This window comes from Hyperoodon ampullatus (assembly GCF_949752795.1).
Source record: "Hyperoodon ampullatus genome assembly, chromosome: 15".
Lineage (NCBI taxonomy): Eukaryota > Metazoa > Chordata > Mammalia > Artiodactyla > Ziphiidae > Hyperoodon > Hyperoodon ampullatus.
In genome coordinates, this window is record NC_136928.1 from 16,991,677 (window position 1) to 17,008,095 (window position 16,419).

At 45.9% G+C, this 16,419-nt stretch overlaps 1 protein-coding gene and 1 long non-coding RNA gene across 2 annotated transcripts in view; one reads left to right on the plus strand and one right to left on the minus strand.

Annotated features, from left to right (window-relative positions):
* Positions 1–16,419, plus strand: part of LOC307063997 — a 61,762-nt gene that overhangs the window by 27,630 nt on the left and 17,713 nt on the right. Inside the window, exon 3 of the long non-coding RNA XR_013811267.1 lies at positions 9,711–9,827. This is a non-coding gene — a long non-coding RNA (uncharacterized lncRNA). The remainder of the gene's footprint in view (positions 1–9,710; positions 9,828–16,419) is intronic.
* On the minus strand, positions 10,377–15,202 carry LOC307064753 (protein FAM170A-like; the record flags this gene model as incomplete). Its single annotated transcript, XM_079721457.1, has 5 exons — positions 10,377–10,436; positions 11,036–11,088; positions 11,241–11,867; positions 12,647–12,787; positions 15,133–15,202. 5 exons carry the CDS (start codon positions 15,200–15,202, stop codon positions 10,377–10,379), a joined length of 951 nt encoding a protein of 316 aa, XP_079577583.1.

A 16,419-nucleotide genomic window follows, 5' to 3' on the forward strand; every position in this document is an offset into this window, starting at 1 on the left:
ACCCGCATCTCCTGCATCGGCAGGCGGACTCTCAACCACTGCGCCACCAGGGAAGCCCTGAGTGTATAATTTTGAAAAGCTCCTCCCACCCAAGGAGTTTCTTCAGACCCCGAGGAAAAGTCTCTAGTTGGGAGGGGAGATGTTTTCCCGTACATGTATTGAGCACCTCATATGTAACAGGTGCAAGTCACCATTCAAAGCGTCCTTTATGTGTGTCATTTAATCCTTAATGATGATAACACACACTTGTATAGAACTTCCTCTGTGCCAGACTCTGTTCTAATTAGTTTACATACATTCACCCATTTAAATCCTCATCACGAAGTGTATGAAGTTGGTAATATAATGATCTTCCTTTTGCAGGTGACCACTGAACCTTAAAGGAGGAACAAACATAGTGCCCTAGGGCCTAGGGCTGATCTCAATATTCATAAACCAGGACAGGACAATCATCTTCTCTTGACAGATGAGGAAGATGGGGTTCTAACAGGCTAAGGAAAACTGCCCACAGTCACAGAACAAGTAAGTAGCACACTTGGAAATCAAACTCACGTCTGATTTGTTCCAGAGCCCCCATTCTTTCCATTTTGCTGCTTTGCCTCCCAGAGACGTTTTTGCTTTGTCATAAACCGCAGAGCAGAGCGTGGCACTTTTAACGAAGGAAGAGTTTGCCAAATGAAAAGCAGATTAATGAGATATTTGGGATGCTTTGCAGTAAATAAATCTCAGAATTCTCATGTTCTCCCACTCACATCGTTAAAGCCATAACAGTAACAATTACCTCAGCCTGGTTGAGGCCGTGTGGGAGTGTCTGTCGCCCTGGGAAGACACTGGGGACCCACAAAACTTTCCTTGAGCTGACTGAGCCATAGGTCAGAAATTGGATATATCAGAGGTTGGCTTTCCCCGTCAGAGCCTCGTCTTGCCCCTCCTGTTTCTGGCTGTGTCTTGAAACGCGGTTACCTGAGGAGAGGAATAGAGCTTAAAATTGGGTCAACATTAAGAATATTAGAAATGTCAATGTCAACCTGTTCTCCGAGACTTAGAGCACCATTTGAACACGATTGCCCGAGACTTGAGTAGAGTCTATCTTTTTTCTTTTTAATAATAGGTAATCTTAGCTATTCCCTGGGAATTAAAAAATACCCCTTTGAAACTGAGAGGCCAGAGCAGAAATGTAATTATTTCTATATGATACACAACTGAATTTAAAGCCAGATGCTCACATTTATATTCAAGAGGAATGTGTGTCTACTTAACGCTGGTGTTGAGGGTCTGGGGGATGTGAAGACAAGCAAGTCCCGGGCCCTTTGTCTAAGAGCTAGGAATCTACTAAGGGAAATGGGGTGTAAGCTGTAATAATCTGTGCTGCGAGGGGAAACATAGCATTTACTGCCCATCCGCCACAGGCCAGGCATTGTGTCCAGTACTTTATACAAGGCCATGGCAAGATGGATGTATTAGCCCCATTTCTAGGGGAGGAAAGCAAGACTCAGAATAAGTTGTCCTGGGCCAACAGCACTTTATGAATATGGCTGAGATTCAGACTCAGGTGACTCTAATGACAGACCTGCACTCTTTCCCCTAGGATTACTGTTAATTAGGCAGGATCCACTTAATGGTCTAACGTATTAGGTATCCTTCATGGGATTTAAAGATTCACGAAATTAGCTCACCGAGTTGCATAACGTTTTGAGATGACAATTTTTGACCTGGGGTATTTTTTTTTCTTTTTTTTTTTTTTTTTTTGTGGTATGCGGGCCTCTCACTGCTGTGGCCTCTCCCGTTGCGGAGCACAGGCTCCGGACGTGCAAGCTCAGTGGCCATGGCTCACGGGCCCAGCCGCTCCGCGGCATGTGGGATCTTCCCGGACCGGGGCACGAACCCGTGTCCCCTGCATCGGCAGGCGTACTCTCAACCACTGCGCCACCGGGGAAGCCCCTGACCTGGGGTATTTTGAGGAGTCTTGGGCGAATCAAATAATTTTCAGCTTTTTCCAAGGAATGTACAAAACAGAAAACTTTACCCATTTCTTGTGCTTTTATGTTGGTGGGGTGAGGCTTATGGATGGTCTTTGGGTGAGGGATAGAAGAGGTCTGGATAACCCAGATAGCTCCATTACTTGGTGAGAAATAATGGTTTTGAAGTCTGACTTGGCTACTTTAAAGTGGCTGTATCAGCTCAGTAGGAGTTAGCAGTTTGATGTGGCTACCAAAAAGCCAGTCTTAAGAGAAGTATCTCTGGTGGGGGAGGTAAGAACCCCACTCTGCTTTGCCTTGGTCAGACCTTAGTTGGAATACTGTGTTAAGTTCTGGGGACTGTAGACTAAGATAAATATAAAGCAACTAGGACACACATTCAGGAGAAAGTTTGGATCACAATGTGGAAATGAAATCTGGACGTTTAGGGAAATAGGGCTGTGCAGCTGAAGAAAAGACTTGAAGGGCTGAGATAACAGTCTTCAAATATTAGAAGGATTGTCTTGTGGAAGAGGAATGTTGATTTTTTTTTCTCTGTGGCCCTAAAAGATGCAACCAGAAGCCACAGGCTCTGGGGAAGTGGATTTGTCCTTACAAGGAAGAATTTTTTGTTCTATCTGCCTAAATCTGTTTTATCTGCCTAAATATGTTGAGTTTTTTTTGTTGTTGTTTTAGAAAGTGGTGGATTCCCAGTCCCTGAAGGTCCTAGGACAGGTGCCAAGTAATTACTTGGTGGAGCCATGGCAGAGGAAATTCAAAGGTACCGTGGATTGGATTTCACAAACATCAAAGTCCTTCCCAACCCTGAGCATCTCAGTACCTGTGGACTGTCCTTCCAGGCTTTGCCTCCACCTTTGTCACTAGGGTTGGGGTATGTTTTGGGGGGATGGATAGATGGATGGGTGACGGGGAATAGGACGAATGTACAATGGCAAAGCAGTTACTTGGTCCATTCAAATTTGGTCTGCCATTTTTAAATTTTGCCTTTCCTATATACTCATTTGCTTGCCCTAAACTCTGGGCACCTGGAGGCCTTTGCTGTAACTGCTTGTGATCCTCAACATCGTACCCCATCTCATGCAATTGGGTTCTTATAAATGTTATTTGACAGTGATTTTTATCAGGTATCAAGTATTGTCAGGCTCCAATAGTAAGCGAATCTAACTTCGCTGTATGTACAAACGCTAGGTTTGTAAAGCTTGTGGCTGCCTCCCCTCTCTGGGGAAAGACAGAAGCTGAATTCTTTTCCAAATTTCAGTGAGATGGAAATTTTGGGACACCCATGAGACAGAGAACCAGTCAAAGGGCTTCACACTTAAAAGTAGCCTTAAAAATTACCCATGTGCCAGTTGCACTACTCCCAGCTCCCTGTCAGGTAGCAATCTTCAACTGTTTTGAAAGATCTCTAGCTCTTTTTATCCAATTAAGGACTGCAAGTGATTGACAGAAGGTTTTTGCTCATAGTCTACAGCTGAACTCTTGTGTCAGCAGTAAATATTCCAGCAGAAGGAGTGGGGGTTTGATCATTTTACTGCTTTCTGCAGGGCAGACTCTGTGGGCTTATGGCAACATCTAATCTTCAGTGACCCCAGTTGTCACACCCAGGAGTAGGTTTCTCTCTAATCCTTTTCAGAGCTATGAACAGCAGGGAAACATGACTTATAGACCAAGAGGCATTTTCATCATGGGATTTGTGAGCATTTCATATCCCTTTCCTCATTATGGATACACTGCCCATCCTTTGGAAGAGACACTAAGGTGTTGGTCAGATCCTGTTAACCTCATTTACTTCCATGAATTCATGTCAAGTGTATTATGTTCATGGAGGAGATTTTCAAAACCCTACCAAATGGGTTTAGAGGAAGATGGGGCTAACTTCAGATGACTTCTTTAGGCCAGAGGTTTTCCTAGGCACCAGTAATCATCTGATTCTGCTTTCTAGGGCTGCTTCCCTTACTTACAATTCATACATAGAAGCTAAGTCCTTGATGCAAAGGTGTTCTTTACAGCTGTGGGTTTTACCTCAATCTCTGGGCTCCTTTAAAAATAAACTTTGAATATTCTTCTCAACCCTAGTTATTTGAACTCTCTGAGTCTCAGCTCAGTTTATTAACCTGATTAATTTGCAGTGGATCTCTATGTCTTATGTCCTTAATACATTGCTTCACACAGGGGCACCAGCTCAGGAAGATTTTGTCTGTTGCAAATTTATGAGGAAGTTGAATATTTATTTTTGGTACTTTTTCACCACCTCCCCAACATCTACCTCCTGATCAGATACCATTTCTTCTTCTTCTTCCTGTCTCTACATTTCCAATGCCATTAAAAAATGGCCCAATTCTCAGCCTGTTTTCCCCTAGTCCTTGCTAAAACAGTGGCTGATGATGGTTTAAGTTAAGGCACCACTTCTCATGAGGTTACTTGTATTTTAATAAAAATCTTTGAAGGGTAAACATTCAAAGTCCTGATTCTCTATGGTTAAATTTTAGGCAGTGTAAAAAATAGTTTTAGATGGAGACGAAGGGAGTTGGGTGGATTACACAGGACATGGGATGAACAGGGCTGTCACTTTTTTTGTTTTTTGCGGTACGCGGGCCTCTCACTGTTGTGGCCTCTCCCGTTGCGGAGCACAGGCTCCGGACGTGCAGGCCCAGCGGCCATGGCTCACGGGCCCAGCGGCTCCGCGGCATGTGGGATGCTCCCGGACCGGGGCACGAACCTGTGTCCCCTGCATCGGCAGGCGGACTCCCAACCACTGCGCCACCAGGGAAGCCCGAGGGCTGTCACTTTTGTTCAGTTACATGAACATGGTGACAGGCAAGCATAAATGCAGAGATGGCATTCCTGTGCTGGTATGGGGAAAAGGAAGAGAGGCCACTGGTCAGGACATTGTTTTGCCTAGGGAGGAAGAAGATCCAGTACTTTGGTAATTTATTTAAGCTTTTGGGTTTTTTTTTGTGGGATAGAGGAGCAAGTAGGGGAGCTCATACTTGAAGCCGAATCCGGCCTCCGTACCCTGACACTGAATTAAATCTCAAGACAGAGTTGTGGGTGAAGTAGAAAAGAATAGCTTTATTGCTTTGCCAGGCAAAGGGGGCTAGAGCAGGCGATTGCCCTCAAAACTCTGTGTCCCTGACCTGGAGAGGGTAGTGAGGAGTTTTATAGTAATCGTTCAAAGAGGAAGTCATGATCAGCTCATGGACATTTCTCTGATTGGTTGGTGGTGAGGTAAGTGGGTGTCAGCATCATCAACCTTAGGGTTCCAAGTGGTTCTGGGGTCTGTGTGTTTGTGGGTAGCACACCATTAACTTCTCCCACCTAGTGGGGGTTTCAGTATCTGCAAAACAGCTCAAAGATATTGTTACGTGTATCCCTTAAGGGGGAACCAAGACTCTGCCCCAAGGCTGCACTAGTGTTTCTTTTGACTATTCCTCCCTTGTCTCGCATCCCCTCCCTTCTCTAATTAGCAACTGTTTGAACCTGCTCCTTGGAACTCAGGGAAGGTCATGGAGGCTGAATGAAGCCTATTTCCTGTTATCACGAAATGGGGGACACCGATACAGGCTTTGTGCCCAGGAGCCCACAGGGTCCTGCTAGGGATCATACTCAGTGCAAGGAGATGTGGAAAATGCAGAGATAAGGAATCACGGCCTCTACTTTCCAAGGGCTCCTACTCTATGTTGTGGGGGAAATCAGACACATTCATTAAGAGTCTGCCCGATTGAAGGATGTGAAAAGAGTTATCACAGAGGTACAACTAACATGCTGGGAAAATGTGTGGTCCATTCTCACTGGGATATCTGGAAGGGCTTCCTGTAGAAAGTGGGATTTTAATTGAACTTAAAAACAATTTGTACTTTGAAAAATTATACTCTTGAAAGAAATGAGTTGAGCAAGCGCCTGTCCTCTGATGGAGGGAGGGAAGTCTGGCCTAGTTGAGGCGGGAAGGTGAGTGTTAGGCTTAGTCTGGAAAACTCGGCAGGGTCTTCAGCCCTACGGGGCTTTGAACGTTCGGTTGACTATTTTTGGTTTTATTCTTCTCGCATTGGGAAGCCATTTAAGATTTAAGCAGGGGAATAATATTCTTCAAGAAAATAACTATGACCAGGATGAATTGAAGGGAGGGAGAAACGACATACTCATTTATCTACAATTTGGGGAAGAGAGGAAGATTATCTCTAATTCATTAGATGTGCATTGTATCAGCAGGAGGGAAATAAGCAGCATATCTTGATACATAAATCCTCCTCCCATATATGCATTCTTTTTCACCAGGGAGCAAGTATTTGGCAGCCAAGTTATCTTTAAAGTAATAATAAGAAAGCTATTTGGAATAAATGTTTCAGAACCATTTGTTACTTTGCACAGACCTATGAGCAAATAGGATTGAGCTAAAGCATTTACAGTGGTATGTGGTTCTGCAGGGGCCGCCACCCTATTATATATACTTTTATCTTGGCTAAACTCCAGCTGTTGCCACTGCTATTAGTCAAAGAACTGAAGTGTCAATGAGCTAATCAAAATAGCAAAGTGGGAGTCGAGTTTTTCCGCCTGTTTCCTAAAGTCTTAGGAAGATTGTTTCCTTTTTATTCCTTATATTCAGAACATAAAAGCCTCCCAGACATCTAATCTTTACTAGGTCAAACATTTCAAAAGGCAGTGGGATTATTTTCCAGTTGCTTTTCAGTTTAAGGCAAGTGTTTTAGGGGCTTCCAAAGCCTCCCTCCTGAATCAATTTATGAAAAAAAAACCAAAAACAAAAAATGAAGGAAAGGCATTATTAACCCAACTACATTGTCTTGGTGTAAAAATCCTAACATATAGCATAGTGGGAAAAGGTTCTGAATCATGACCTAAGAGATGTGAGTTCTAGACCCAGTTTTGTGAGTGCATAGCTTGGTGGTTTTGTCAAGTCTCCTATTTGACAGGGAGGGATTAGAATTTTTCTGTATGGTTTCTGTACTATTCAGTAGTATTGTTCACAATTACTTTTGCCTAAGGAGTTTAGAAAATGGAGAGACACATGATAATGTTGCAGGAAGAGGGACCTCTTCCAGGGCCCAAGAGTGGGCTCTTGTCAGAATTTTCTGAGGAGACACACGTGCTGACAAAGCAACAGACTTTATTGGGAAGGGGTGTCCGGGTGCAGAGCAGCAGGGGAAGGGAACCCAGGAGAACTGCTCTGCCATGTGGCTCGCAGTCTCAGGTTTTATGGTAATGGGGTTAGTTTCTGGGTTGTCTCCGGCCAGTCATTCTGACTCAGGATCCTTTCTGGTGGTGCACACATTGCTCAGCTAAGATAGGTTCCAGCGAGAAGGATTCTGGGAGGTTGGTAGGACATATGGACAGGAGTCTCCTCTCTCCTTTTGACCTTTCCCTAATTCTTGCGGTTGGTGGTAGTTGGTTAGTTCCGCGTTCCTTACCAGGACCTCCTGTTTTAAGATAACTCGTGCAAGTGGTTACTATCGGGCCTGGTCAGGGCAGGCAGTTTTGGGCAGTGGTTTCCCTAAAAATAAGATTGTGGTCAACAATTTTGGGTGGAAGTGATGTGTGTTACTTTTGGGCCAGAACTCACACTGCCAGTGTGAGGCTCCAGAATTCTTTCTCTCTACAAAGATGACTGAGAGAGGTGGCTTTGTCAAGCTGGGGGCAGGAATAAGGAAAAGGAAGAGCAGAACTCCTAGGCAGCCCATGATGGGCATGTACAAGGAGCGGGAAATGAACCTTTGTTGTTTTAAACCACTGAGATTTGGAGGAATTATTCAAGCTTATTCCTTTTTCTTTGTTTGTTTGTTTCTTTTGCAATATGCGGGCCTCTCACTGATGTGAGAGGAAGATAATAACAATGACAAGTAGCAAAAGCTCTGAAATGGAGACTATACTCCATTATAGCCAATTAATGGGAGTGGGAAGCTCGGGCTCACTGTCCAGGACATAGAAATAAAAGGTGAGGATGTTCTGAGGGATCTCTTGGATCTCTATAAGCCTTCATCATTTCTGCTGAGTAGGGTTGACAGATAAAATATAGGCTGTTCAGTTAAATATGAATGTCAGAAAAACAACGAGTACATTTTTAAGATAAGTATGCCCCAAATAGTACATAGGATCTACTTATACTAAAAGTGATGACTTACTATTCATGTGAAGTTCAAGTTTAACTGGGTATCCTGTATTTTTATTTAGTAAAGGTGACAGCCCTACTGATGATCCACAATGGAGGCAGTTCAGGAACAGTACATGCTGGCTCTCGGACAGTCAGAAATGGCTTCAGCAGATCCAGGTACAGTATGAAATTCTTTTTGGATGTAGCTCAGAAGCCATGGCCAGCCCTTGACTGCAAGTACTGCCTCGGGTTTCCCTGAGGTGGGGTAAACCTTCCTCTTAATGGCCTTTGGGTAAGTCTAGAAGACCATATCCAAGGGGAGCCCCAAAGTCAGTTTCATCCTCACAACCATGTTTCCAATTCCTGGAATTGGCTGCATGTGACTCACAAGAGCTGAGGAGGTTTGTGAAAATTGGGAGTGTCATAGCTTGAACCCTTTGTAGGTAAAGTTTTGGTGTTCTGAGAGTTTTAACAGGAGCAATGTGAAAGACTCCAGGTCCCCAGGTAGATAGAAATAATCCTGTTCTACTTCTGTGTATGTGACAAGTCTCGAATAGTTCAGAGAGCAAGTATCTGGTCTTAGAAAGACTGATCCAAGCTTGGATGTTTCTGGTGACAAGGCAAGGTCGTGAGTTTGAAGTTGACCTTTTATGGTTGAGGAGACAATAAGGTGGTCAGAAGGGAAATCATGGAGGAGACCTTGGCTTCATCCATTGTGCAGGCTTGTATATGTGGTTCTATGTAGATTGTGTTTCAAAGGTGGAGCTTGTTTACAACTATGAACATTCTCCGATGTGCTTTTTGGACCTTCATACCCAGAGCGAGAGCAGTGCCGAGGCTCTAGAAATGCCCTGGATATTCTGAGCTGTCAGTGGCATTTCCCAGGTACTGTTCCCTTGGTGCCGCTCCTTGAAATGTCCAAAAGGATTATCATGTGTCTTGTGGCGGGTCCTAGCATTGTGAAAGGAAGCTGCTGCACCTGGCTCAGAGGATTTCGGATGTGGTGGGAGGAGTAGTAGTACTACGACTATAGATTGTATCACAGCATATCTATTCCATCTTGAGAGTGGGGTTGGGGGGTTATGAAGGGGGACTTTTATTGTACTTTTATACATTGTACCCTTGAAACTAATTCAATTTTTTAAAATTAATTTATTTATTTTGGGCTGCATTGGGTCTTTGTTGCTGCTAGCGGGCGTTCTCTAGTTGCAGGGAGTGGGGGCTACTCTTGGCTGTGGTGCACGGGCTTCTCATTGCAGTGGCTTCTCTTGTTGCGGAGCACGGGCTCTAGGCACGCAGGCTTCCGTAGTTGTGGCACGTGGGCTCGGTAGATGTGGCACACGGGCTCTAGAGCGCAGGCTCAGTAGTTGTGGCGCGCGGGCTTAGTTACTCCGTGGCACGTGGGATCTTCCCAGACCATGGCTCGAACCCATGTCCCCTGCATTCGCAGGCATATTCTTAACCACTGCTCCACCAGGGAAGCCCAATAATTCAGTTTTTTATAAAGAGAAGATTCCTAATATTATTCCAAAATTTTAAAAATATGTAGTTGGATAACACTATGAAAAATTAACTGATATATTCTTTTATTATTTCTCTTTGCTCCCTGGATTTTTCTCCCCATCCAGTCAGCTAGGCACTGTGAGTTCACTGCATTAGGAAGGTAAAGACTCAGCAGAAATGAGGGAGAAAAAAAGAAAATTCTCAGCTTTGGAATGTTCACAGCGGAGGCCACAGTAGAACAGGTGAGAATTCTGTGAACAAAAAATAAATGTCGTCTCAAATGTAAAAAAGTATTCTCTGCACTGGGAGGCAACAGAGGGAGGGAGGGAAGGACTGAAGGAGAGAGATCAGTGTGGCCAGGGACATGGAGACTGTGCTTGAGGACGATATGCCCAGGAAGAGAATCAGAATCTGGAGAAGATTCAGCCTGCACGTGATCATTGCCTCCAGCCAGCACCCTCATCTCAGACGTTGGGAAATTCAGAGAGAGAGTGGGAGTACGTCAGGAGGGCCACGCGCATAGTCTGTGTGGCAGGGGTTGTGGCCATTCCCTATTTGTGAGGAGTCCCCAGCAATTTGCAGGCCTCTTCTGGAAAATGCTGGCGGACGTCTCTCTAGTGCTTATGTGAAAGCTTGTTCACAAACCTTGAAAGATACAGATGTAGATGACAGATAGATGCATAGATAGAAAAATGTAATTAAATAAAAGCTCCAGGAAAGGTTTGGAAAATGCCCTTTATTGCATAAGACGTTTCTATTGTCATATGATGTTAGACTGAGTGCCGGTCCCTTCATCCTCCTTCAGACCACGGCATTCTGTCTGCTACTATCCCGAGGGTCCTTTCTTCTCCCTGGAAGGGATAAAACAAATGAGGTAGAACAGGAAGAGACAAGAAGCACTCCAAGCTCTGCTGGTCAGGGTTACCCTCCAGCGTTGCCTTAATGCTCAGAGCCACACACACCACAGTGAGCTTGGCTCCAGATCAACTACCACGCAACGAAGGTTCTGGAACATTTCCATATCTCGGGGGACCTCATTTCCACGTGACTCTCTTTTATATTCCCCTTTGTCACAGAAGGCTAGGTCCAGTGGTCAGGGTGAGATCTCGGCTCAGGCCCAAGGCTCTCAGACCTCAAAGTTCTGGTCCTGCAAGGGCCCCTGTCCTCTCTTCAGACCACTCCTGGCTCTCTCTGCCGAGAAGGAGCTGCTGGCAGTATGTCCTCTAAGAGTTGAGGTCCATCGTGCAGACCCTGAGAAAACTCCTAGGAAAAGGCTCCACCTTCTTGTTTAAGTCAACAGAGGTCAATGCCTTTATTAGTGCTGGGTGTGTCCCATTTGATGCAACTGCAGAGCCATTAGGTCAACCAGCACATGTGTGCGGCCCCTTCCCTTAGACTCCTCTGGGCCCTCGTGACATAGGCTCAGAAGACTGCCAGCCTCAAGCCTTACCTCTTCCAAGGCCACACCGTCTCCAGGATCTTCTGTCCCATGATACTTAGGTGCTGTGTGGAAATCAAAAGAGAGAAAAGACCCTGCCTGCGGGGTCTCTTTGGGCTGGGGCCTTCTAGCTTCTCTTCCTCGTCCTCCTCGTCCTCCTCGTCCTCCTCATCCTCCTCGTCCTCCTCGTCCTCAGAGGTGGTCTCGGGTTCCACACTGCCCTCCTCCTCAGGGGTGCTCTCGAATTCCACATTGCCCATCCACTGGGCCATGTTGAGATGAAAGACACGGCAGCTGAAGCCCTCCAGGACGCCGCCCTTCACGTGCTGCTGGAGGATCTCCAAGGTGGGGAAGACCCGGCAGCAGGCCATGCACCTGAAGCCGGTCTCCATGGTCACCATCCAGTCCGGTGTCTTGGCCCTGGGTGTCTCCTGGACTGCAGGTGACCCTGATGGGCTGCCTGGCTCTGCCCTTTCCTCATCCTCTTTCTCCTCCCCAGTGGGCTCACTGTCAGACAGGAGGCTTTCGGTGAACACATCAGAGGGGTAAGTGCCTACTGTGCACGCATCCTCAGGAAGGGTCACTTCTTCTATTGTCAGCTGCTTTTCAGGCAACTCCAAGGCTTTCTTTGTCTTCCAGGAGACAGCTACACCCTTGTTCACTTGGACCTGCATGTAGTATATTTTCATGCCCCTTTCCTCTTTGTCTGGGTGCAGATCGTTCTTACAGGGTGAAGAGGGTGAGGAGGAGACACAGTGTGATGGGGGAGCGGTCTCTCCTTCTTCCTGAACCTGGTCTAGGGGTGCTGTAGGCTGGGCAGTGTATCGATATGATCTCCGGATTCCTGAAAAAGGAAATTAAAAACATAATAACATGCATGGGCCATGCCGGAAGCTGAGGGAGTAGGTGTGGTAGACGAGAGAGGGACATTTGCATGATGTAGCTATGTCGTGAGCTTGGTGTCTGTTGGTCGTAGGACGGAGCGGTGTATCTGGTGTCATCTGTGGGCTTTTCATGTGCGTGGGGGGGAAACTGGAGCGGTGTCTGTATACAGGGGTGCGGAGTATGGTGTTGAGGGCTGTGGTATGTGAGCGATGCGGCTGGATGCGTGTACGACGAGGAGTGTGAGTTTGGGAATATCTGTGGTGCATTACTTGTGGAATGTGGCTGTGGTGCTTGGGGTTTCTGTGTGCACTGAGAAGGGCTGTGCCTGGAGGGCGGATGTATGTGTGAGCTGTGTGCACCTGAGCTGGATGGTCCTGCTCTCAGGCTGGAGGTCTATGATGCAGAACTCTGTCCTTCTCTGGAAGCCAAGGCAAAGACAAAGCCTGCATTTTCCTCTGAAGATGCTTAATCTGGTCCCTCTTCCCTCCACCTCAAGCCCAGACCTTTCCGGCCCCTGCTCCTTGACTTCCCCACCATGGTAGTACCAGGATTCACACACACCCCCAGACTCAGCTGGCATCCACGCCCTCGGAACAGCTCAGCCATCGTGCCCAGGCTCCTCCACAGAGCCCTCATCACGTCTGATGACCCTGGGTTTCCTCTCAGCCTCCCTGGGATCTGTGTGCCTCCTGCCTCACAGCCAAGCACCCCCTCACCTGAGGAGCCCCGCGCCCTTACCAGCGTAGATGAGCTTGCGCCGAGAAGAAGCCCAGGAGAAGTATGTAGAGGCAGAGGAGACCTCCCCTGCCCCTGGGCTGCAGCCTTGGGCGAGCACAGTGGATCCAAGGTGAGGGGGATCCTCTTGTGACTTCGAGATTCCTGAGGGAGGAATGAAAGGCTCAGGGTGGGTTCATCAGTCCTCTGTCCAGAGGTATTTACCGAGTGTCTGGCACGTGTCAGGTGCAGTGAATACACACAGTTGAGAGTGTGGTTCCCAGTGGATACTGCAGTATTTAATTCAAATCAGTACTTACTCTGTCACTGTCTTGTTGGTAATGTAGGCCTCGGTGGTGACTGTGAGTATGTGGGAAGAGTGAGTGATGTGTATCAGTTAAGTCTGTGGTAAGTGTAGGGTTGGCATGGGGAATACGGTGCAGATGTGTCTTATCTGTGTCTGTGGCCTTTGTGTGCATGGTTTCTGTTCACAAGTCAGGAATTCTGGGACATGTAACTTTTCCTCATTACATGGTGTGGCTTGTATTTATGGTGTGTGTTCATCCATTCATTCATTCACCAAGATTCATTAAGCAGCTACTCCTGTGTATCTGGCACTCTTCCATTGTTCTAGTCTCTGGTAATGCTGCACATTCTAGTAGGGGAAGACACAGACTAAACAAAAATACAATAAATATATAATACCGGAGCTGGTGGTAAGTATATAAGGGTTGCCAGACTAAGCAAAGAAAAATACAGGGCACCCAGTTAAATTTCAGTTTCAGATAAACCCAGAATAATTTTTTAGTGTAAGTATTCCCATGCAGTATTTGGTTTTACTTATTTTTAGTGTAAGTATGGCCCATACAATATTTGGGACATACTGATACTGAAAAATTACTTGTTGTTTATCTGGAATTCAAATTGAACTGGATAGCCCATATTTTATCTGGCAACCCTGACATGGGTTAGTGAGAATGTGGTTTACTGTGGTTTGTACAAAGCGGGTCTGGCATTACTCAAGAATGTGTTATAAGTGTGGTGTGTATGACACGTGACTGGTTCTTATAGAGGTTTTTAGAGATGGCTGAAGTTAGCTGTGTTTGTGCAAGAGTTGAGATACATATATATATAGTGTGTGTGTGTCATATATATATATAGTGTGTGTGTCTATATACATATCTCATCTCCAGCGTTTGGTGTTGGAGGAGAGGATTGTGATACAGGTGGGTTGTATGAGAACGTAGTACAGAAGGGATGCATGTATATACCTCCATGTGCTGTGTGTGGTTTAATAAGGAAGTTATATGTGGGGTGTGTGATATTTTTGCTGTATCAGAGTGTACATGGGTGTATGAGTTACTGTCTCATAAAACACCCCTAACAAGAATTCTGTATACACTCTTACATACACCGAGTGTCATCTAGGTCCAGGCAGGGTGACAAGAACTTTACCACGCAGACTTTATATCTGGTAAGCACTCTACCCCCATTCCTCCCGCTCTTCTCTGCACTACCACACACACACACACACACACACACACACACTCACACACACACACACACACACACAGAGGAACATAGAGCAAAATATTCTGAATGGTCAGGGGCAGTCATTGCCTTCCCCAGCCTGTCCCAGCCACTGCCTGAAAATCTGCCTGCTGTCTAGAGCTCCATTCCCAGGGCCCATCCTACAGTCTCCAGGGCCCTGGGCCTGGTAGGAGCTTCTGGGCTCTAATCTGGGGCAGAGGCCTCTAGCTGGAGCTCTGGGGTGACCACCCCTCTCCCAGGGCAAGCTACTCGCCTACATTTAATGCACGCAGGCACCACGTGGCCCGTGGCTCTCAGAGCTCCCCGCAGGACCCTGAGGCCATTTGTCACCCCCGCCCAAGCGGTCTCAGTCTCTGGAAAACCCTTCCCTTCCCTTGATCTCCTTTGGGAAATTCTTCCTGTTGAAGGAATAAAACCTCCTTGCTTTCAATATGACACCATCCCTAGACAAACTATCTTCTTTCGAAGTGCATTCCACTTGTCAAGATATTTTTCAACAGGGCCTTCAACTCATGGGGCTTCTCCTTCCACTTTGGTAAAAGAGGCCAAGCAACTCATGGGTCTCTCTCAGCATCCTTGCATCCTTCACATCCCCCAGCTCATGACCCCAGGGAAAGATCCAAGAGAATAAGAGAGAAATCGGGGACTGAGAAAAGCTGCACCTCTAGGTCTGTGCAAGCAGGATGCAGCCTGCTGTGAGTCCGACAAAGCTCCAGGCCCGGCTGCCCCAGGAGAGAGTCCTCAGACCAGCGGAGCTGACCTCCCATCTCGCAGGGGGCATCTGGCCGTTCTGTGCCGTCTCACACCACAGGGACCCTCCGGATGGATACGGCAGCATCAGTGAGACAAGGTCTCTCGCTCCCTGCTTCACAGGTGACACGTTCTCAGTCCCCCGCTTCCTAGAGAAGGTTCAGTTTGGCAGAAACCCATGTGCCCCAGACAAGTTGCCCCCCACATACCTCCTCCGTTCTCGGCAGTTTCCTGGGACTCTTCATTTTCCAGATGTTTCCTCTTTTGTCGCCGTTCCATCGTCCCAACTAGAAGTCTCCCTTAGAAGATGCCTCAAGAGATGTCCAACTCCTCCTCTTCCCTACAGTTTGGCCCTTCTTGGCTCTTGGGCAATCCGTTGCAATGATTCAATACAAATAAAAATAGTCAAGTCTCCTAAATGGCTGAAAAACTTGTACCACTTAGTGAACCAGCAGTACTGCCTAGTGCTCACCAGGGCTGTTATGTTTGCAAGGTTGCCAGGCGCACAGCGGAATTCTGTGACCTCAGTGATGACATCAGAGCATTCAGTGGACCTAGGTTGAGCACAGTGTCTGCAATAGCACAGGCCCCATTTTCAAGAACAATTCCTTTTTCCCAGCTGAACCTTTCCCGTGAAAGGGAAAGGTTCATACCATATCTATTATAAATTGTATCATACCATGTCTATTATAAAATTCACATTTTGATTGGAGATCTTTTAATGTCTTTTCTAGAGAGATTTAATATGAATATTTTAAATGGTCTCCAGTTTCCCTGTGGATTATTGACATTTTAAACTCTGCACTTCAATTTTCCCTCAATACGTGTAATTTGGTCACGGCTATTTCTGTACTTAAAGATGAGGAACTATATAATTGATTTCTTCATTTTTTTCCCATCTCTTTCCAAGCTACTGCATTTGATTGTGTCTTATGAATGAGTGAAAAATGCTAGTCCTTGAGTCAGGTCATTGGGCCCTTTACCAAGTAACTCAACCTATCTGGGCTTCAGCTTCTGTATGTGCGATCAAGAGGCTTGGACTGGCTGACTTTTCAAATGCTGTGTTTCTTTGATTCACTCTCACTTACTGATCTGCTACTTAAGAAGAGGGTCTGTTCTCATAAAGTAGCAACAGTCTTTTCCTAACCTTGGGTTGGGCGGAGTTTAACTGTTCGTACTCAGTTTGTTAGTTATATTTCCTTCTACGTATGCTTAGCTCTAAATAATTTATATGGCTCTTGTGACTATTTTTAGATCTTCTTTTTTTCTTATTTTCTTTTACAGTTTCTAATTTGTTATTGCCAGTGTTGAGGAGCCTGATTGATTTTTAAAATTTATTGATCTTGTATGTGTGTGCCTTGTTGAACCGTCTTATTAGTTCCTGCTAGTTTATCTGTGGGTTCTTTTGGTTTTCCTAGATAAATGAGCATATTAAATGTAAATAATGTGTTCTTTGGATAAAGTTTATTTTCTTTTCTTTTTTTTATTAGTTTCTG